At 46.6% G+C, this 22,249-nt stretch overlaps 1 protein-coding gene across 1 annotated transcript; it reads left to right on the forward strand.

The window, feature by feature from the left end:
* Positions 1-2,300: 2,300 nt before the first annotated feature.
* Positions 2,301-4,986, forward strand: LOC140213477 (uncharacterized). The gene is made up of 3 exons (XM_072284726.1): positions 2,301-2,315; positions 3,768-3,841; positions 4,875-4,986. Exons 1-3 carry the CDS (start codon positions 2,301-2,303, stop codon positions 4,984-4,986), a joined length of 201 nt encoding a protein of 66 aa, XP_072140827.1.
* Positions 4,987-22,249: the final 17,263 nt, after the last annotated feature.

Raw genomic sequence — 22,249 nt, forward strand, 5'->3', positions numbered from 1 at the left:
TAACGACGTCGGCAATTAGTAACGTGCACTTCTGCGCCAAAGGCATAGCAAAAAGCTTGCGAAACAACCATCGATTAAACAAAAATTCGTCTATGGACCAAAAAACATCATAGATGCGTTCCGAGAGTCGTTAAAGTACGTATTTAGTAGGTTTTGAGAATCTTCTTTATGTGTTTGACTATGGAGCTTTCAAAGGACTGTAAGGCGGGGTCTGAAATTAACCTTTCACAAAGGCCTCTTTCTGTAGTTTTCGTTATTTCATTCTTTCTGCATCACGATAGAATCTACAAAGCATCCCTAATTATATTCTTACATATTTGCTCTCGGCAAGTCATATTTCGCGTATAACTCTGTTGATTTTTTCAAGTGAGAAGAATGTCATTTTTTGATCATTTATTTCTGAATGATGCCTTCGCACGTTACTCATGCCCTCGTGTATTGTTTTATTCGTGAGCTTATTAACATGCCTTTTTCAACATGTTTCCTTGTTGTTTTTGCTAGTTGAGTTGTGGTAAATGTATGCTTCAGTGGAGCAGTTATAATCTATTAAAGATAGCTTTGAAACTACTTCACCTATGACGTGCCGGCAAAGCGTACCGACAGACCAAGCAACGGACCAATCAATCAATTGATTGATTGATTGATTGATTGATTGATTGATTGATTGATTGATTGATTGATTGATTGATTGATTGCATCGCTCAAGATCGGCGTCATATCCGTATTGAGCGACGGACGAGAACACATATAAGTATGGGTTGCTGGACTGTCCCTGCGTGCCCTGCAAAGTGACAACTATATACACAAAGGGAGGGCGCTGAGTTGAGGTCAACTGTCACTCCGTACAATCTTTTTTTTACCATGGTCAGTTAGTTTCCTTGAAGGAACAGCCTTCGCTGCATTGAAATACTTCTTTATTTGTATAAACTTGCACTGAAAATATTTTATTCGCTGCTACTGGTATTGTTGTTGTCGTGCTTGTGGTTCTTTCACATTTCTCTATTTTTTATCTTTTATGTGTCCATACTTGCGTGTTCTAAAGACTTATTACCTTTGTCATTTTAATTTATTGATTAACTTATACAAATTTAAATGTTTGCTTATAAGTGAAACGCAATAGCTGGAAGTGCAGTACTTCGAACTTTTCTAGTTCAGCTCTATTTATTCCTAATGGAACATTTACCAAATCAATAAAACATCAATCGGTATTGAATTGAATATCAATTGAATATTACATGACTGTGTTTAACTTGTTTTGCTTTGCTCTAGACAAAAACGTTGTGCAATGAACCCACGAAGGACGGTAAAGTATGTGCAGTTTACGATAACTTCAGAACCATGAGCCAACGACTTTCAAGAGGCAGAGCCCTGTGTCGACTTTACTGCGCTGCAAACACCGGCAGAAGCGAGTCAAGCTCTCAGACAGGCGATTGGCTAAGAACCGAAAACGAAGGAAAGGGAGAAAGAAAGGATCTACCGGGGTTATAAAAATCGGGGCGCCAAAACGCCGCATAAAAGCGCGGAACGATCGCGGAGACGATGTTGAGATAACTGCGGTGACTGCGCCGCTTCCCTGCATGTTCATTGTACCCACTGGCGCGTAGCTGGGTTTCGTTTATAGACGTGTACGGAACATCGATTTACCCGGAGACTGAAAATGTATATATATATATTTTGCCCTTCGGGCTTTGCGTCAGCTCTTCAAGGAGTCGTTCACTTATGACCTTGCGCTTCGGCGCCTCAGTCTGAGAGAGCCGCTTCGATGGAGCCATCTCGAATGGTCTTAAGAGAAGGAGCAACCATTACCCGAATATCCTTCCGCGAGAGATGAATGCGCCGAGGCCGCTGGTTACTGTGGGAATTTTCCGTCGTGATTCATTTGTTTTACTACGCTGAACAGAGACGGCCTTGCTCGCAGATCTCTGTCGATCGAAATTAAACCGCACAACACTCTGCCCAAAGAACCAACGAACTCGGGTGTTACTTCAATAATGATTCATACTAAAAGCCGTTGAACTTTGGCATCAAAATTGTCAAGAGCAGTTTTATGCGCAGCTGAAGGCGCGTAACGTATGACAGCCTTGCACTTAACAAACTCCTGCAGTTTACTGCAAGCATGAAAATGAATAAATATGGGGAGTATGTCGGGGATTTCTTAGTGTGTAGGTTTATTGAAAAAAAAATGCAGCTGCTTGCGAGGAACACAACGAAACTTAAAAGGCAGCAGGCGACTTTATATTGAAAACTGCAGTCCTTCAATCTAATAATCTTAAATAACGCTTAGCTAGGTATTTGCCAAAATGACAGTCCAAAAGGTAAATACTTATAATAGATAACTCCGTAAAATGTTTTTTATTTAAGGACAACCAGGAATTGTGCGAGACTCCAGTGACTCGTCAGTCTAATCATTGAAGAACAAAAAAAAGTACGGGCAAATATGCAAAGTCGAACCCTGAGATTTAAGATTAAAATGGTTGTCAATCACTGAGTGCACGCAAGATAGCGCGTTAACAGTACACCACAGCAAGTGCAGTACTTTCACCAACCGCGTCAGTGTCTGCACTTAGCTAACGCAATTTAGTTGACTTACAGAAAGGCGGCGATTTTTAGCACAATGCACGTAAAATATTTTACAGAAGTACAGGACTGCAAGGCTGTTCAAGGAAAAACGCTGTGGTGTGACACATGTTTCCATGTGCTGCTTAATCAAAAGAACTCTCGTAGTCACCATCCAGCGACGCGGATTGTTAAAAAACAACAGAACAGTACAGCACAAAACAGAGCAGAAGAGAACAGAGCAGAGCAGGACAAAACAGAGCAAACACAACAGAGCAGAACAGCACAGAACAGAAACGAACAGAGCAGGACAGAACAAAACAGAGCAGAGCAACACAGAACAGAACAGAGTAGTGCTGAATAAAGCGTAGCAGAGTACAAAAGAACTGAGGAGAGTAGAACAGAGCAGAGCAGCGCAGAACACAGCATAGCAAAGGAGAACAGAGCAGAGCAGACCCAGATCAGAACAGATCAAAACAGAGCAGAGCAGAGCAAAACATATCAGAGCAGAACAGAGCAGGGAATAGCAAAACAGAGCAGTACAGAACACAAGAGAACAAATCAGAACAGAGATGGGCATAGTAAAACGGAGTAGAACAAAGCAGAACAGTACAGAGCAGAGTAGAACGCCGCAAAACAGATGAGAACTGAGCAGGATATAGCATAACAGAGGAGGGCAGAACATAACACAGCAAAACATAACAGAGCAGAACAGAGTAAAACAGAGCAGAGAACTCCGCAGAGAACTCTACTCAAAGCCGTACATAGAAGAGCGGAACAAAGCAGAGTAGAGCAGACCAGAACCGAGCAAAGAAAGCAGAGAACTCCGCAAAGAACTCTCCAAAGAACAGAACAGTGCAGTGCAGAACAGAGCAGAGCACAACATAGCAGAGCAGAACAAAACAAACAGTACGGAGTAGAACAGAGCAGAATAAAACCGAGCAGAGCTGAACAGAACAGCGCAGAAGAGAGCAGAACATGCCAGAATATAGCAGAACATAGCAGAACAGGGCAGAACAGAGCAGAATAGAGCAGAATAGAGCAGAGCAGATGAGAGCAGAAGGGTACAGAGCAGAGCAGAACACAACAAAGCAGACAACTCCGCAGAGAACTCTGCTCAGAGAACAGCAGGGCAGAGCAGGACAGGGCAGTACAGAACCGAGCAGAGCAGACCAGACCAGATATAAAAAAAGCAGAGCAAAACAGAGTAGAGCAGATTAGAGCAGAGCAGAACAGAGCAGCGCATAAAAAACAGAGCAGAACAGAGCATAACTGAAAAAACAGAGCAATGCAGAACTAACAGAGCAGAGTAGAACAGAACAGAGCAGAAGAAAATTGGGCATAGCATAAAAAAGCAGAGAGGAAAAGAGCGGAACAGAGCAGAAAATAACAGAGCAGAGCGGAAGAAAATAGAGCAGAGACCTCCGGAAGAGAACTGTGCAGAATAGAGCAGAATAGAACATAACCAAGCAGAACAGAGCAGAGCATAATAGAGCCGAGCACAACAGAGCAAACCAGAGCAGAGCTGAACAGAGCAGAACAGAAAAGAAAAGAGAAGAGTAGAACTGAACATAGCCTAGCAGGACAAAAAAGAGAAGAGCAAGACACACCAGACCATAACATGCAGAAGAGAGCAGAACACAGCAGAGCAAAGTGGAACAGAGTAAGGCATAGCAAATCGAGCAGTACAGAGCAGAGCAAAAACCCAACAGAGCAGAACAGAGCAGAAGAAAGCAGAGCTGCGCAAAGCAGAGCAGGATAGAAAAGAGCAAACAGAGCACAGTAGAGGATAACAGAGCAGAACTCCACAGATAAGAAATGAGCAGAACAAAACACAGCAGAACAGTCCAGTTCAAAGCAGATCATAGCAGAGGAGAGCAGAACAGGGCAGAGCAGAAGAGAATAGAGCAGAACAGAACATAGCAGAACTGATCAGGAGCCGTACAGAACAGAGCAGAACAGTGCAGGGCATAGCTGAACAAGGAAGAGCAGCCCAGAGCAGAACAGAGCCGAGCTGAGCAGAACAGAGAACTGGCCAGAGCAGAACACAACAGAGAAGAAAACAGAGCAAAACAAAGCAGAACAGAACAGAGAACTCTGCAGACCACTCTGCTCTGAGCAGACCAGAGCAGAACAGAGAACTACGCAAAAAACTCTGCTCAGAGCAGAGCAGACCCGAGCACAGCAGACCCGAACAGGAAAGAGCGGAGCAAGGGAAAGCAGAACAGAACAAAGCAGAGCAGAATAGACCAGAACAGAGCAGAACAGATCAGTGCAGAACAGATCAGAGCAGACCAGAACAGAACATAGCAGAGCAGAAAAGAGCAGAGCAGAAAAGAGCAGAGCAGAACAGAGCACAACAGAACAAAAAGGAACAGACCAGAGCAGGACAGAGCAGAGGAGACCATGAAAGCGCAAAGCAGAACATAACAGTGCAGAGCAGAACAAGCAGAAGAGAACAGAGCAGAGCAAAACAGAACACAGCAGAGCAGGACAGAGCAAACACAGCAGAGCAGAACAGAGCATTGCAGAGCAAAGCAGAAGAGGGCAAAACAAAGCAGAGCATTACAGATCAGAACAGTACAGAGCAGAACAGTACAAGACCTAGCAGAACAGAGACAAGCAGACCATAGCAGAACAGAGGAGAACAAAAGTGAGCAGAGCAGAACAGAACACAGTAGAAGAGAGCAGAGAAAAAGAGAGCAGAGCAGAGTCAAACAGAGCAGAATAGAGCAGAGCAGATCAGATCAGAGAAGAACAGAATAGAGCAGGTCAGAGCAGAACAGAACAAAACACTACAGAAAACTCCGCAGAGAACTCTGCTCAGAGCAGAACAGAGCAGAGAATTCCACAGAGAACTCTGCTCAGAGTAGAACAGAGCAAAGCACAATAGAGCGGAACAGAGCAGAACAGATCACAGCTGAGCAGAGCAGAACCGAGCAAAGCAGCGCAGAGCAGGACAGAGCAGAACAGAAAAGAGCAGAAGCAGAACAAAACAGAGCACAGCATAACGGAGTAGAGCACAACAGGGCAGAGCAGTGCACAGCAGAAAACATCACAAGCCCGCCGTGCTTGCTTAGTGGCTATTTTGTTCGGCTGCTACGCTCGGCGTCGCGGTATCAAAGCCCGGCCGCGACAGCCGCATTTCGATTGTAGCGAAACGCGAAAACAACCGTGTGTTTAGATTTAGGCGCATGTTCAAGAAGCCCAAGTGGTCGAAAGTTATTGAGTCCTCACTGAGGTATGCTTATAATCAGACCGTGGTTTTGGCGCGTAAAAGCCCATCATTTCTTTAAAAAGTACAGAATAGAACCGAACAGAAGAAATTTTCCAGATCGCTTAGGAGCACAACGGGAACTGAAGCATACAGCCGAACAAGATATATGGTGAAAGAGCGCAGTGGCCCGTAGAATTTCGACAAAGACTGCACGTAAGCGGCGCCGTGTGCAAGGAAGGCCTTGACATACCTTGACGCAGCAACCACGTGCACATCCGTACCGATGGATCGACTACGTCGTGCAGTTCTGGTGTCGCGGTGGTTATACCAACGCGAGGAATAACACTGCGGTTCAAGACATCACATCTCACGACCCCAACGGTGGCAGAGCTAACGGCTCTGCGTCGTGCACTGGAATGCATTGATTCTGAAAGACCTAGAAAATGGGCTGTGTTCTGTGATTCAAAACCGGCATTACAGTGCACGCAGTCAGTTCTGCGACGTGGATGTCATGACCAGTTGACATACAAAGTCGTGAAACTTCACCACCACGTCCAACAAAAAGGTCACGAGGTTGTTTTTCAATGGCTACCTGGTCACTGTGGAATCAGTGGCAATGATTCCGCCGATAACGGTGCTCGCTCAGCACATCAAGAAGAGCACCGCGTTCCAATTCCGCTTTCGAGGACAGACGCCCCAATTCAGCTTCGACACCTGGCACACAGTCTCTCACTGACCGAGTGGAACTCGCCAAACTTACGACTTACGCGACTGCATCCATTAAGCCCCTCACTGCAACTCCGACCTCCACTCGGACTTCCTCGACGTGAAGCTATGCTTCTCTGTCACCTTTGGTTACGTGTTGCCTTCACAAAGGCATACTCTACAATAATTGGAGTGACCGACAGTGCAGCATTCCAGGTCTGTGGCACTGAAGAAAATATCTACCGCCTGCTGTTCCACTGTCCACGATATGCCCCAGAGAGACAAGAACTTCCCAACGCTGTTTAAAAACAGGACAATCGGCCGCTTTCCCAGCAGGTGCTGCTGGAACACCGACGAGCGATGGCGGCCATCGCTCGTCGGCCCATAAAGTGGTGAAGGCGCTTTTGTGCTTCTTCAGGACGACGGGCTTGTGCGAACGTCTGTGACTATTATTGCAATTTCTATTATACCACATGCGTCAGCGAACTCACCGCTAATTTCCTTCTTTCCTTCCCTCCTCTCTCTCCCTGTCACCTTTGTTTCCCCTTTCCCATTCCACCGGTGTAGGGTAGCCAACCGGACGCTATTCTGGTTAACCTCCCTGCCTTCTGCTTCTCTCTTTGTCCTCCTCTTTCGAACCCGAGACCTCGGGCTCAACAAGGTAGCGCCTTAGCCGCTGAGCTATACCACTACAAGTATTATCGCTGGCATTGGCTCGTTAATTTGTTCGTTTCTAAATATCATGAAGGTACATAAAGGCGAGGGATGTAAAACTAAACGCCACTTTTGTGTCAGAATGACCGCAATTTCAGTGTCGCCTGGTACATGCAGAAGAACTATTAATGACATCAGCTGCTTGGCTTTTAATATGCTCAAGCACAGTTTCGTGCAACCATCACTAGTGCAAACTGGCCATGGCGGCCGCATTTCGATGGGGGCGAAATGCGAAAACACCCGTGTACATAGATTTAGGTGCACGTTAAAGAACCCCAGGTGGTCTAAATTTCCGGAGTCCTCCACTACGGCGTGCCTCATAATCAGAAAGTGGTTTTGGCACGTAAAACCCCATAATTAATTACTAGTGCAAACTCTGCCAATAGTGCTTACGGGAGCTGCGAACGTAGCGACTACGCCAACACGGGAAAGATGACTTGCTCATGGATTTGCCTAAACGTTGTCTTCCTGGCTCGAAAGCACTTTACGACATTGCCAAATGGTAAATTCCCAGAGGTTATAAACGCAAAAATTCTGAATTATTATAATATTCATGTGTGCACAAAACTATTGCCTTCACGCTCTCTCTTAAAGTGCGAGTGCATGGAAATCCAGTCCAATCCAATCAACTGACGCCATGAGAACATACCAAGCAACAAGCGCCAAGATCAGACAAGTTCATGCACGTATTATCGTTAACATAGTATCTGAACTATCACAGCGACAAAATTTCCACTCCTAATTTTTCTCGAAACCCTATATGTTAAACTCTTCAATCTTTTGCCTAAACCGCACAACCCGCAAAGAGATCGAATCCGTTGCCCTTGTGCTGTAAACTATGGCTTTCATTTTGCCGGATGATCAAAATGTGAACATAAATAATAGCATTAGTTCAATGGGTATGAAGCAATTCGTTGATATAAACAAACAGACCAACAAAAAGAAAGGACGGGATAAAATCACTGGTGATGGAACGCCAACTGTGTTGCGTAGTCTGCTGGAACCTGAATGACGGTCAGCAGTAAGAGGATGCGAGTATGGTGAATTCAAAAGACAGCGAGGGAGAATACCAGAGAGGATACTCTACGACCACCAGATGCTGGACGCCCGCAACGTTATTCGTTAACCACGCGCTAATGTCGCCACGTGCACGCTTAAAAAACAGCCGTCACCTGATCTGCATATCTCTCAACGACGCGGTGCATGGGACAGCTCGCTTCAACTCCTCGCAGAGCTTTCCGCGTGCGCATGCGTATTTCAAAACGAGCGCTTGATGAGGATTCTTCTGGAAAGGCAACGCTCACAGCGAGCCTTTAGCCAAATCCAAACTGTGCACACGAAAGGACAAAGCGAGGCAGACGACACATGGTAGCCTCATGCAAACAGTGCAGACAACAGGATGATGCGAGGCAGTCGACAAAGGCTTTGATCAACGTCTGTCGCCTGCCTCTCTACTGTCTTCTGCACTGCTGATGAACGTCTGCGCCGTCTGTCCCACTTTGTCTGAACTCCTGTTTTGTTTCTGCATCAGTGAACCAGAACAAGCTAGCCTACTTTTTGTACACTTGCACAACCTGTACCCCTTCTCCTGGCAGCGCCGTCGCAATGGGAACGGGAACCCGGTGTTAAAGAGCATCCCGCGTGAACTGCAGCAAGAACCTAGCGCTAATTCTCTGTGCAGCCGTCACGTTCACAATGGCCAAGGACCGATAGGTGCTCTTAAATCCTGCGAAAGATATTTGCATACTGCGCTTGCGCACGGTGTCCGCAGCGAAGGTATCACGTGCTCAAGCGTAGCGTGCATTGTCAGGCTAAACCTATTGCAAAAAACTTAATCAACATGCGCGTAAAATTATCGACGAATTTCATAGGAAATAGGTTTGCATAAAATTTCACTGGTTCAGGAGGCATTTAAAGATAACGGCTGTTGGCGCTCCACCCACTTCAAGGCGTGACTACCGCTGCGAGGAATCAAAGCTGCGACTTGCGCTGATAGGTCATCCTGGAACACTGAATTGTGGTGTCGTTATCGTTGCTACTTAATTTATCGAAAAATTCCTTACTTGCCTCGCATGTAGCCTACCATTACGGGGGGGGGGGGGGGGGGGCGTAACAGTGTCAAAATTAAATCAGAACGCAGCATTTATCGCATAAGCAACATGTCTTAAAGAAGTGATGATACGCATTAGATATAGTTTACATTGAGTTATTTACTTCATGATTAAATTAATTCATTTATTTGTTTAATGCTGTACAACAAGAAGAGAAGGGATTCCCCGTAGCACCCTCGGTCTCAGTCTATCCTCAACAAAAGACGTATTACTTGAGAGAACAGGACGATTTGCTTGGAATCGTTTACTGCCTCGACAATATAGTTTGGAAAATGAACAGACGTATGAAAAATTTTGAAATAGCTGCTCCAGTCGAATTAAGTCGAAATAAGACGAATTGGAATGAGAAATGTACTAGGCCTAAGGAGGAAGAGGATAACGTTAACCAGAACTATATAATTGCCAAATTTTTACGCGAGCTTTATTTATTTCGCCAAACTAAATTGGGCATGTGTATAGCATTCATTTCTTCCGAAATGTGGCCTCATAAACGATAATGTATACTTGCCAATTTTCTTGTTTTCGTTTCTAAACCAACTATTCTCGATTAATTTTATTTCACATGTTACATACTATATAAAAATATAACTCGCCTATTGAACTCCTGACCCATTCTCCAGGGCGTTCGTGTGCTACTGGTACACCCATACACCTCCACATCTGCGTCAATTATTCCTGCTGTCTCAACACGTGCAACTTAAACAATCAATTGAATTTAGGCACTACCATCAAAAGAGAGACAGATAGACTCTACTGATGCTTACATGCGCTTTGGCAAACACGTCATTTCAATTCCGAAAAGTTTACGACCAAAGCTCGTAGGCGTATGGCGCCTCTTGGCGGCGTTATTCAGTGTACGATGTCGCAACGCTCACTATACAACTGCGCCGCCACGTTTCTTCATGCTTCACGATGCTTTCTGCTCGGCGCCCCGTGTTTGTGTAGCCATGATTTCCCCACCGACTGAAGTTAAGCCACTCTTCAAGCCAGCGCCAGTTTTCTTTTTCGCCGGCTTTTTAAAGTAGTCTTCAAGGACGCCGTGGGACAAAGGAAGATGGAAAAAAGCCGAGACGTCATTAATTCAGGCGTGCGTTAACTGTCGAGCGTATACGACCTACAGAATTGCGAAAGGATTTCTGCGTCCAGAATAATGATTTCGCCTTCCAGTTTACGAGAGCATAACCGAAGGCACGCACAACATACTTTGAAGACTGAGTGATCTACAGCGCTTTCTTTTTTCTTGTGATAACGCAGCTCCTAGGCGCCCGTTTCTGCGCCGAGCATCGGCGTTCCCGGCGCAACCGAACAAACGAGCGCAGCGAATGAAAGCGTGAACGGCAAGCGCAACGGTGATTGAAAAAAGCTGCGAGAGCGAAGAGAGCGTGAGGAGGAAAGCGGAGCAGGAGGGTGCAGCGGAAGCTCGAGCCGGAAAGCTGAGGAGGAGGGTATGGCGAAAGCGTGAGAAGAAAAGCGTAGTGCCGCTCAAACCATGGAGAGATAGCACCAAGGCAGTGCCCTGTCGTCTGTTCACGGACGATTTCATCTTTTCTTCGGTCACTGCTTTTCACTGGTTAACAAATGTTGAATGCCATCCCTCGACGTACGACGAGCCTGGATGTACCAGAAGTATCTCGATTGTTTTATCGTGACTGTATTTTTAATTAATCTACTTGTATGCACCACGCGAATTGTGTAGTACTTTATGAAAGCCAAGCGGGAGCCAGCAATTTCACTGGTACCTTCGAAGAGCCATTCATAAAAACCGACGCGCTTGACCCGCAGATGAAATTTAATACGACCGCCGACTCTGCCACGTGTCTCTCTCAAATCGCCTCAACATATCTCGAAACGAAAAGGCGTATAGAGCTCCGTTCATAATTTTACATAGAGGCTATCTAATAGCTTTTTTTTTTCTTTAGGCGCTTACTTTGGGAAACAACCGGAAAGGGGGGGGGGGGGGTATATTTCATCGCAAGCGTTTCTTCAGACAACGACAATCCCCCAAGAATATTTACATTCTCCTGGTGAAATTATATTGCTAATTCCATCTATTTGCGTGTCAATATCATAGATAACTTTCCTCTTTGGTCGCGTATTTTTATTCTACACTCAGAATGACAGTTTCAAAAAAAGGACAGTTCGCGTTATTCCAGTATTGTGTCTAACCGGTTTCGTGGGCCGGTCTCGAATACTGTAGTCTAATCAAGCGGTAAAATCACCACCGTGGCACGTTGGTAAGGAAACCGTTCTCGCATTCTTCTTTCATGTCAGCTGTCCTTTTGAGAAGTTGTCGTTGAGACGCTGTGCCTCTCGTCGAAGAAGCAGACACTGTTCTTCAAGACGTTGCGTCTGTGTTAGATCAGAGGCGGTTGCAGGCACTGCACGGGGTTCCTAAGTGGTAGTATAAGAAGGGGCGCCCCACCTACCGGTTGGTGCCCGCGCACGGGTGAGGCATGGTGCATGGTAAAAGAAGCTCCACCCGTAACACATACTGCAACCTCGGGCCGCGATTAGCGATCTCCCAGAGCAAGCTAAACACATTCTTGAATCGCATTCAGGGTTGGTTTGTCCTAATTGGTTTACAGCAAAATTGCCTTTTGTATTCGCAACGTACAATAACTATTACTTCTTAGACTATAGTACAAAATTTTTTATTCTGCTACTTACAATATATATGCGAGGGGTGCGTGAATATATGAAATATCGAATGCAATTCGCATGGCCTTTGCTATTTAAACCGTATTCGATTCGAGAATTCGTTGTTGCAAGGTGTCGAATATTCGGTCGGTTTGAATATTATTAAAATCAAATTCTGGGGTACTTTGTGCTAAGACTACGGTCTAATCCTGAGTCACGTCGTAGTGAACGACTCCAGATTGATTTCGACCCCCAGGGGTTCCCTAACGCGTGCCCAGTACACCATACGCGAGCGCTTATGCATTTCGTCCCCATCGAAATGTGACCGCCGCGCTCGGGAATCGAACCCCCGACCTCACGCTTAGCAGCCCAATGCCACAGCCACTAAGCTACCGTGGCGGCCACCAATCTTATAAGAGAGAACAATAACAGTCGCAGGATACATGGAGAAAGACCGATGTAAGTCGGGATTCCTGCGAATGCTTTGGCTGCTGGAAAAGCTGCAGTTTTTGCCCAAATTTTGGTCAGGATTAAAACACGACTGTCACTAAACAGCGAAGTTACGTCTAAGTGCGGTAAATAGGCACGTCCATAGAAAGGCCCAGAGGGTGCCTCTGGGCCGTGCTAATCTAAATTTGTAGAAATTAGGCTGATCGTTTCAAACATTGGTTTGTTTGCTTTTTATCTGCTGCACAGTGGAGTAACGCTGGTGCACTGCAGGGAAGTTTGCAGATGACCGAAGGGGAAACGTCCAATACTCCTGGGTATGCGGGAACAATGTTTAGTTCATCGAAAACTTTTTCTTCAGACAACGACGGACAATCCCCCAAGAATATTTGCATTCTGTTGGTGAAATTATATTGCTACTTCCATCTATTTCCGCGTCAATATCATAAATAAATTTCCTCTTTGGTCGCGTATTTTTATTGTACGCTCAGAATGACAGTTTCAAGACAAGGACAGTTCGCGTTATTCCAGTATTCTACTTTTAATTCTTCACCATAATTACACAACTTTAAATTCATTCCACCGAAAGATTTATGAAACCACCCGACTGATTTCTATTCCCCTCTAAATGTCACCATCATCACCCTCATCATATGGCACCGCCTGCTGTGGCAGCCTGCTGCTGTCGTCGTAAAGTTTTCACGACTAGGGAAGAGTTGCTGAAGTCTGCTGATCGTATTAATAATGTTTTTTTTTTCATTCCCACATACTCAAAGAAAATCATTCCTCTGGCACGCCTTCTAAATGCAAAAAGCAAGAAAGAAAGTATGAAATGTGAATGGAAGAGTTGTTTCTCTTCTAAGCTGCAGCTGAGGCAAACTTCTCAAATAAGGCAAGCAGCATTCAGAGGCGTGTTGAAATGAAGTAAACTCCAGCGTGCCACCCACACTTTTCGTTTTCCAATGTCTGAGCTGACGCGAAGGCAAAACAATGTGCATTAAGCGCTCCTGTGAAGGGGAAGTATGCAAATAAGCCTCTTCTCAAGAACTGGTTGAATGATCTGTTTAGTGCGCAGCAACCGCATACATGCCCGCATCCGTGCTTATGCGCGTGTGTCTGCTGCATTTAGCCACTTTTGCTCTGTTCCTTTTTCTGTTCGTGCATTTCTGGAGGACACAATTGCCATTAGAAAGACGCCTTTCTCCAACCCTCTGTATGAGTGTGTTTTCGTGTGTACATGCGTGTGCATCTTGGGGTGGTGTGTGTGTGTGTTTGTGTGCACGCGCGTGTCCGTGTGTGTGTGCATGTGTGCATGTGTGTATGTGTGTGTGTGTGTGTGCGTGTGCGTGTACGTGCGTGCGTGCGTGCGTACGCGCCTCCCTCATGACTCCTGCCTGACGCGGTCAGACCAGCGAAGGGTGCCCGCCAACCAATCAGAACTTCAGCAGCAGACGAAATGGGCATGTCCGCTATGTGGACACCTACGCCTCCCTAGATAAGAGAGAATGCCGGGTAGAATTCTTAATCCATAAGGACATAGCGGGCAACATCGATGAATTCTACGGCATTATTGAGAGGGTAGCAGTCGTCGCAATAATGCTGAATAGAAATTATAGAATAAAGGTAGTACATGCCTACGCTCCAACCTGCAGTCGCAAAGAAGAAATACAGGACTTTAATCAAGATTTTGAATTAGCGATGAGAAAGGTGCAAGCTCGGTATACTGTAGTCATGGTTGACTTCAATGGAAAGGTGAGGAAAACGCAGGCTGGGGAACAAGCAATTCACAACTGCGGCATCCATTCTATAGACACTAGAGGTGAGACATTGGTAGAATTCCCGGAAAGGAAGAGGCTCCGTATAATGAATACCTTTTTCAGGAAGCGCAGTAACGGGAAGTAGACCCGGAAAAGCCCTAACGAAGAAACAAGAAATGAAATAGTTTTTACGATCTCTGCCGATCCCAGAATAGGGCAGGATGTAGAGGTGTTAGGTAGAGTAAAGTACAGTGACCATTTGTCAGTGAGGTCTAGGATTTCCTTCAGTTTGAAGAGAAAGAGTAAAGATAGTAAAGAAAGAACACGCCAGTCTTGACGGAGTAAGGTAAAAGCCAACGAGTTCAGGCTGGGGCTCGGAAAAAATACGCAGCTTTATAACAGGAACGTAAAGATAAGGTAGAGCTAATGAATCAAATTGAAACTAGACTGATTTCAGAAGCAGCAACTGAAGTGTGAGGAAGTGCACCAAGGCAAGCAGTAATTAAGCTCTCCCATATAACAAAGGACCCATTAAAGAAACGATAAAGCATAAAAGTGTCATCAAGCTCAAGAGATCAGATAGAAAGCGCTGAACAGTCAACAAGAAGAAAGTAAGGGATATTCGAAATTATAACGCGGGAAAATTTGAGAAAGCAGTAAGAAATGTACGTACCATGTGGGGGGAGGGGGTATTGTGTTCGTATGCGTGTCTGTGCGTGCGCCCGTGAGTGCGTGTGTGAGTGAGTGTATTTGTGCCTGTGCGTATACGTATGTGCGTCTTTCTATGCGGGCGCGTTCGTGCGGGCGTGTGCATGTGTGTGCGCGCACGTGCATGATTGTGTCGGAGTTTGTGTGCATACGTGTGTGTACGCATAAACTAATGTGCCTATATGCGGCATTGTGTTTGTGTATGTGCGTGCGCGCAACCTCGACGGTGTGTATGGGAGTATTCATGTTTGTGCGTATACGATTGTTGGTCTCTTTGTGGGTGCGTGCGTGCGCACAAAGATAAGGCTATGATAAGTCCCCTTTAATTGTGAGCCCCGCATAAATCCAGTACCCGGTGTGCGTGCGTGCGTGCGTGTGTGTGTGTGGGGGGGGGGGGGGGGGTATGATAAACCTATCCTTGAATGGCTGTAGCACGGGCAAGTAAATGTTGCCACGAAAGAGACGAGGGCAGTTTTATGATAAGCCCCCTTTAAGTGTGAGCCCCGGGTAAATCCAGTACGCGGTGTTCGGATGAAAGATGGCGCCAAGGATCTCGCATCGGTGTTGCGTACAATGGCGACCCTTGCAGTCAAGGGCCATCTTACCTGGCGCTCTAACCGTGCCATACACCGCCCCGTTCTTGATTTTGCTTTTCGTTTTCTTGTTCTCTATCAAGATGTTGTAATGAAACGCAGAAGTTGTGTAAGCGAATTACCACCAAAAATTGTTGCTTAATTTACCAGTTAGCTCATGGCCCCCTTGCGTAGCCGAAATTCCACTCTCACGACGTCGTAAAACACTGTGACCGAGAACTGGTCTGAAACAGGGAGGAGCGTGCCGTTGGGCATAAAGTGGGGCAACTCGAGCACATCGCGATTCTTCCAGTAGGCGCTCACATTCAAAAGGGTTAAACCCTGAAACGCACCTCCCTAATGTCGCAGGGGTTATCCGTATTGCGGGCGAAGCTCGCCCACCGTTTGCGGATCTTTTTTCAGGTACTGAAAAGAGATAGTGTTGTGCGTTCGTTGCAATGAAAGAAGGAAAAAGAAAAGCTGTACGTCTACTTGCCTATATGTGCTTCCAAGAGATTTCCCTCTCTTGACGTCATCACTGCGAAAGCACTGGATGGCTCCGGAGCGGGTTGGCGTGTGGCTGACAACGCCGCCGGCGCAGCTCCTTCGAGCACTTGAGTGATAGATCATTTTCCCGCGCCATGGTAGCAGCGAATGGAGGATCATGCATTCCATAAAGGTACAGCAGATACTGAAAGAGATACCCTAATGTAAGGGACAAAACATTCCGCCAGGTTAAAGCGAGAATATGTCGCAATGTCACTTAGAAGACGTCTTGCAAAATGATTTTTGCTCCCTTCTCCCGTCTTACATTTAGACTGCATGGAATCTCTCTCACTGTGAGTGCGTGTGCGTGTGCGTACATACGTGCGTGTGTGTGTTTGTGTGTGGGCGTGTATCTCTACACACGTGGTTCTGTTCGTCTAGTTAGTCATGCCTTTTTTTTTTTGCGTGCATACGGTCGTGCACGTACTACTACGAGACCTGAGCTCCACGTCGGAGAAGAAAAAGAAGCCCGCTCAAGGCGCCCACGAACGTGCCGTTCGTGTCGTAAAGGTGGCCGTGGCCTCCAGAAGACCCGCGGGCTCGACCCAGGGTCATGCCTCCCTCGCATCACTTTGGTTCACCATGAGCTATACTGGGCTGCTAAAGGAAGGGGCGCGTCACGTAACACGCGTCCACCTTATTTTGTTCTCGCAATACAGGATCGACTTCTCGCGCAGCAGACTTGCTGGATTGGTCTATCATCAAATCGCTCTGTTTCGACGTCCTATGATTCGAAAAGTATAGACAATGAGAAGCTTACGAAGAAGTAGAGGACCGCGCAATGAGTGACGGAACGAAAAACGATAGCCTAACGTCAGGGTGTAAGAAGACAGCGATGCGGATAAGAGAGCAGACGGGGTTGGTCGCTAGCCTGGTTATTAGGAGGAAGAAGTGGAGTTGGGGAGTACGTTTAATGCGTAGGGACAGATAACTGGTGGTCCGGTAGTGTTACAGAACGGGCGCTAAAAGTATCGTAGTCGTGGACGGCAGAGAGAAGAGTGGTGTGATGAAATGAGAAAACTTGCAGCATAAGATTGCGTCAGCTGGCACAAGACAGTTGTAATTGAATATCGCCGGGAGAGGCCTTCGCAAGGTGCGAGACCGACCTAGTTGGCATTCCATGCTGAAGTGACTAGCGCCAGTTGGAAATTAGCGGTTGTCCTGATCGCATTTTTAGTGTCCCGTGTCCACTCTGGCGCTAGTCCCTTTAAGCAGAGAGGCCCTCGTCCTGCCAGTGGACAGAAAGATAGTGACTATTAAGATGACGAAGTTGATTATCACGATAACAGAGGGCGAGGGTTGCGTACTAAAAGCTAAAAAATAATTTTGGCAAGGCCAACGATCCCTTTAACGTTAACTTGGTGCAGTTGGACAGGGACATAAGCGCAGAGCGATAATATGGTTTACGTTTAAGAAGCAATGAAGAAAAAAGGAACCACTTCCTACTTGCGAGCGTTGGACAGTATGATTGAACTGGGCGCTCTGCTGCGTGGACCTTGTGTAGGCAATTATGTTAAGTAACAAGATTTGATCAAGGCATTATACTGAGCTGCATTAACAGCGAGTGCAGTACTGCTACAGATATAATTGCCTATCAGGAGAAAATGTTCATAATGGCTAGAGTTTATTCTTTAGGTTGGGACACCTAGGTTGATCATGTGAACATGATATTGGAGGTAGCTTACTGTGGAAAAGACAACTTGAGCGCCTCCTCGAAATGCTGTACTTTATTTTGTGTAATAGTACTATTTATCAAATTATGGCTATAATGGCGCATCTGTTTTAAGTGCGCTTATCTCATTACATACATGCATACATACATACATACATACATACATACATACATACATACATACATACATACATACAAAAACAGTTGTACAGTAAATAAGCTGGGTTCTTACGTAGATTTCAAACGACTGTATGAGTCAACTACTTAGCACAGTTTTCTCATATCTTTTCTTCAGAAACAAGACTATACGGTGTGTGAGTGAGTGAGTGAGTGAGTGAGTGAGTGAGTGAGTGAGTGAGTGAGTGAGTGAGTGAGTGAGTGAGTGAGTGAGTGAGTGAGTGAGTGAGTGAGTGAGTGAGTGAGTGAGTGAGTGAGTGAGTGAGTGAGTGAGTGAGTGAGTGAGTGAGTGAGTGAGTGAGTGAGTGAGTGAGTGAGTGAGCGAGCGAGCGAGTGAGTTTTTTGTTTAATTGCGGTCGCGTTGCCTTCGCGGTTCCTATTCCTGCCTTTGTTGTCATTAATGACGTCATCGTTATCCTCTCCAAGACTCCTTTCGCCTCTTCTCAAGTCTTGGACTCGTTTTCTTGCCGCAAACTCTTGTGCAATCAGCCGGAAACGGCTTCCCTAAAACATTTTCCTCCAGCCTCTTCCCCCCCCCCCCCCCCCCCAAATAGCCTCATCATAATACACACTGCCACCCAAAACAGAGGCGCAGGCCTTTCGAGTGCGCGTTACTTATACACCTCCGAACAGACACGCGAGCGTCGTACGACAATTCGCGCCCAGGCATCAAGCCGCAGCATTGCCCCGTACTCTTCCTGACGCGAACCCACCGTGGCTGCGGAGCACGAAGTCGCGGGATCGAATCCCGGCCACGGCGGCCGCATTTCGATGGGGGCGAAATGCGAAAACACCCGCGTACTTCGATTTAGGTGCACGTTAAAGAACCCCTGGTGGTCGAAATTTCCGGAGTCCCCCACTACGGCGTGCCTCATAATCAGAAAGTGGTGTTGGCACGTAAAACCCCACAATTTTTTTTTTCTTCCTGACGCGAGCGGGCCCGACCACGTGAGAAACACCCTCGGGATCCATAACACCGACGCTCGGTGCGCCTCCTATTGGCCGAGAAGGCGCTGGAGGCCTTGCATCGCAGAGGCGACTGCCGTCCCGCTCTGGGAGCAGTCAAGTAGGATTTAGATTACTGCTTAGGAGAACAGAAGCTTTACGGTTCTCAGAAGAGAACGCTAAAGGCTCAGAAAAGTAAGGGGGCTGGTCTCGGGCCACTTTTACGCGATACGCGTGGGCCTTGTTTTAGCCACTTTTCTTCTGTTCTTCCAGTGGCTTTGTGATTTTTTTTTTATTGTCTTCTGTTTTTGCTCGGATAAGCTTGAAGTTCGGTGGCGCACTTTGTGGCTGCTCCTGGAACTTCGAAAGCGCTGAGGGCCGGGAAAGGGAGCTAGCTGCATGGGGATAATGCAGAAGTAACCATAAAGTACGCTTATTTTTGAAAGCAGGCTGCTCCTTCACATTGACTTATGTCGCCTGGGAGTATTCAGCGCAAGAAAAATGGGTTAGAGAGGCACATCTTTCGGCGACTCCTTGTACGCTATATTGCACATTGATGTCAATCCTTTAAAAATTATGCAGGTGCCGCGCACATATTGCAATCTGCGTGAGAAGCTTTGTGGAAGTGGTTGATTAACTGCTGTAAGGCTCGCAGGGATGCGCACAATCGTGTTTACTTTCATCCGACGCGACGTCTAATCTTGCGCCATGTTTATGTTTATGCACCGCACAAGTCGCAACTTTAATATCGTGCAATCTTTGTTTTTATGCACTACAACGCTCACATGCTATGCCGAAATGCAAGCAGTAAAAAAATTAAATTATGGGGTTTTACGTGCCAAAACCACTTTCTGATTATGAGGCACGCCGTAGTGGAGGACTCCGGAAATTTGGACCACCTGGGGTTCTTTAACGTGCACCTAAATCTAAGTACACGGGTGTTTTCGCATTTCGCCCCCATCGAAATGTGGCCGCCGTGGCCGGGATTCGATCCCGCGACCTCGTGCTCAGCAGCCTAACACCATAGCCACTGAGCAACCACGGCGGGTGAAATGCAAGCAGTAGTTCACGCGAATCCACACCACGACACGTCGACGCGGGGATGATACGAGGCGCAAGGCGTTGTTTGACGCTTCTGGAGCGAAGAACGGGAATGAGAGGTGCATATATACAGTGAAGCATACAGCGCGAGAGACAATGGCAATGTTGACAATTATTTGCCGCTTACATTTCTTTGCCTATGGCCTCACCTAAACTGGTTAAGGTGCACGTGCTCTCGAACGTGCTACGTCACATGACGTCTAAACTGGTGCACGTATACGCGCGCTCTCGAACGTGCTACTTGACGTGACGTCTACACTGGTGCACGTACGCGTTGTCTCGGGCGTGTTACGTCACATGACTTCTAAACTGGTGCACGTATGCGCGTGCTCTCGAACGTGCTAGGTGACGTGACGTCTAAACTGGTGCACGTACGCGTGTCCTCGAGCGTAGTGACGTGATGTCTAAACTGGTACACGTACACGTGCTCTCGAGCATGTTACGTGACATGATGTTTAAACTGGTGCACATGCTCTAAAATATCTTACGTGACGTGGCGTCTAAGCTGGTGCACGTGCACGTACACGTGCTCTCGAGCGTGTTACGTGACATGACGTCTAAAGTGGTGCAGGTATGCGTGCTCCACGAGCGTGTTACGTGAAGTGATCTCTAAACTGGTGCGCCATTGCGTGCTCTCGAACGTGCTACATGACGTGGCCTCTAAACTGGTGCACGTACGCCTGCTCTCGACCGTGTCACGTGACATGACGTCTAAACTGGTGCATGTACGCGTGCTTTCGAGCGTGTAACGTTACGTGACGCCTATACTGCTGCACGTACACGTGCTCTCGAACGTGCTGCATGGCGTGATGCCTAAAATTTCGCACCTTTACGTGCTCTCGAACGTGCTAGGCTACGTGAGGGCTAAACTGGTGCACGTGCGCGTGCTCTCAAACGTGCTACGTGACGTGACGTCTGATCTGCTGCGCATGCACGTGCTCTCCAACGTGCTACATGACGTGACGTGAAAAACACGCCAGCACTGTTTAGGAGTGGAGCATGCATGCGATAGAGGCCTAGTGGTTAGAGCGTCGCGCTAGGTTGAAAAAAAACTAAGATTCAATCTGACTAAAGTACTCGTCATTCAATTTTCTTTATGAGCTATTCAGCAACATGGGAACAACAGCCGCAGTCGACAACGAATGGCAGGGATCCCGAGGAAAGCTTCGCTTTAATAAACACGATAAGGATTGGGTAAAAAATTCATCCCACTTCTGAAGTCGTGGTGCGTGTGAAAATGCATGGAGGTGGTATCACCGTTTTCTTTATTTCAGGTTTCGTGAAAATTTTGAGCAATTTGACTTATACTGTGCGAACTCACAACCGATGAAAAGCACTGGTGGGGTGTTTTCGAACAGCGTGACACCATATGAAAATATAGTATGCAGCATCAACGTCACAAACCACCACACAATGCTACATGTTCATCTTTGTGTTTAGGCAAAGAAAGACGGTATTTATCATAGAAATTATGAGAAAATTATTATTGTGTCCCTATACAAGAAGGTATTGCTTTCAGGATCGAACTCTGGCATTCAAACGAAAGAAATGGGTTTTAATGCGATTCCTATCTTTAAGGTACATCACACACTTCCTGGTATCTCTGACCGGATATAATTATTATCCTTTCATGTCAACTTTGGTTACTCGATATGTGCCAGTGGGTATGTGTCGCTGTTCGTAATATTCATCCTAACATATAAAACATATAATAACTAATTCTTGACCCATCACAAGATAAATTGCTAGTCACATGATCGCTGCCAATTATCTCCAAAGGATGGATGCGCCGTCCATTTTGGCACCATTTTCTTTCCTGTGCTATTTGACGCACTTAGGCACCCGTCGGAATCAACGACTTCAGCTAGTGGTCATAGATAAGTGCAAGGAGTGTAGACCCGCGGGTGTGGCCCTCTACAGAAAAAAAATCGGCCCGCTGCTTTCCCATCGGGCCTCTCACTTTGCGACTGACTTTTGACGCCGAAAAATCACGGAGAGCAAAATCGGCGACATGTGTGTGGCCCACACGAAGTAGGTCGGCCCGGACTTGGGCCTCATGCAAAACTAATAAATGTTATTTCTCTCTCTCTCTCTCTTTTGCGAATTACAGACACCGCACACAGCCATGGCGACGCTCAGTTCAAACGAGTTCTCGTAACAAGGAGCTACTCCTCTTTTGGCATCGGCGATGAGATGCGCAAAGATGAAGTGTCCCTGGCAACGGTGTACATGAGGACGTATTCTCTAAAAGTCCACCCAGTGGACTGTCCATTTGGGCCGCTGCTGATTGGCTGGGGCCGCTCGGCTCCTCCTCGCTCGTACAGCTGCATCCAATCAGCGGCGGCCGAAATGGACAGTCCACTAGGTGGACACTTACAGAATAG

The sequence above is a fragment of the Dermacentor andersoni genome, chromosome 10, assembly GCF_023375885.2.
Source record: "Dermacentor andersoni chromosome 10, qqDerAnde1_hic_scaffold, whole genome shotgun sequence".
Taxonomy (NCBI): Eukaryota; Metazoa; Arthropoda; class Arachnida; order Ixodida; family Ixodidae; genus Dermacentor; species Dermacentor andersoni.

Excerpts from the sequence above, each read along its gene's own strand:
- LOC140213477 (XM_072284726.1), top strand. Across the intron at positions 3,842-4,874 it reads AGCATAACTGAAAAAACAGA|AAAAGAGCAGAGCAGAAAAG; the intron begins GCAATGCAGAAC and ends ATAGCAGAGCAG.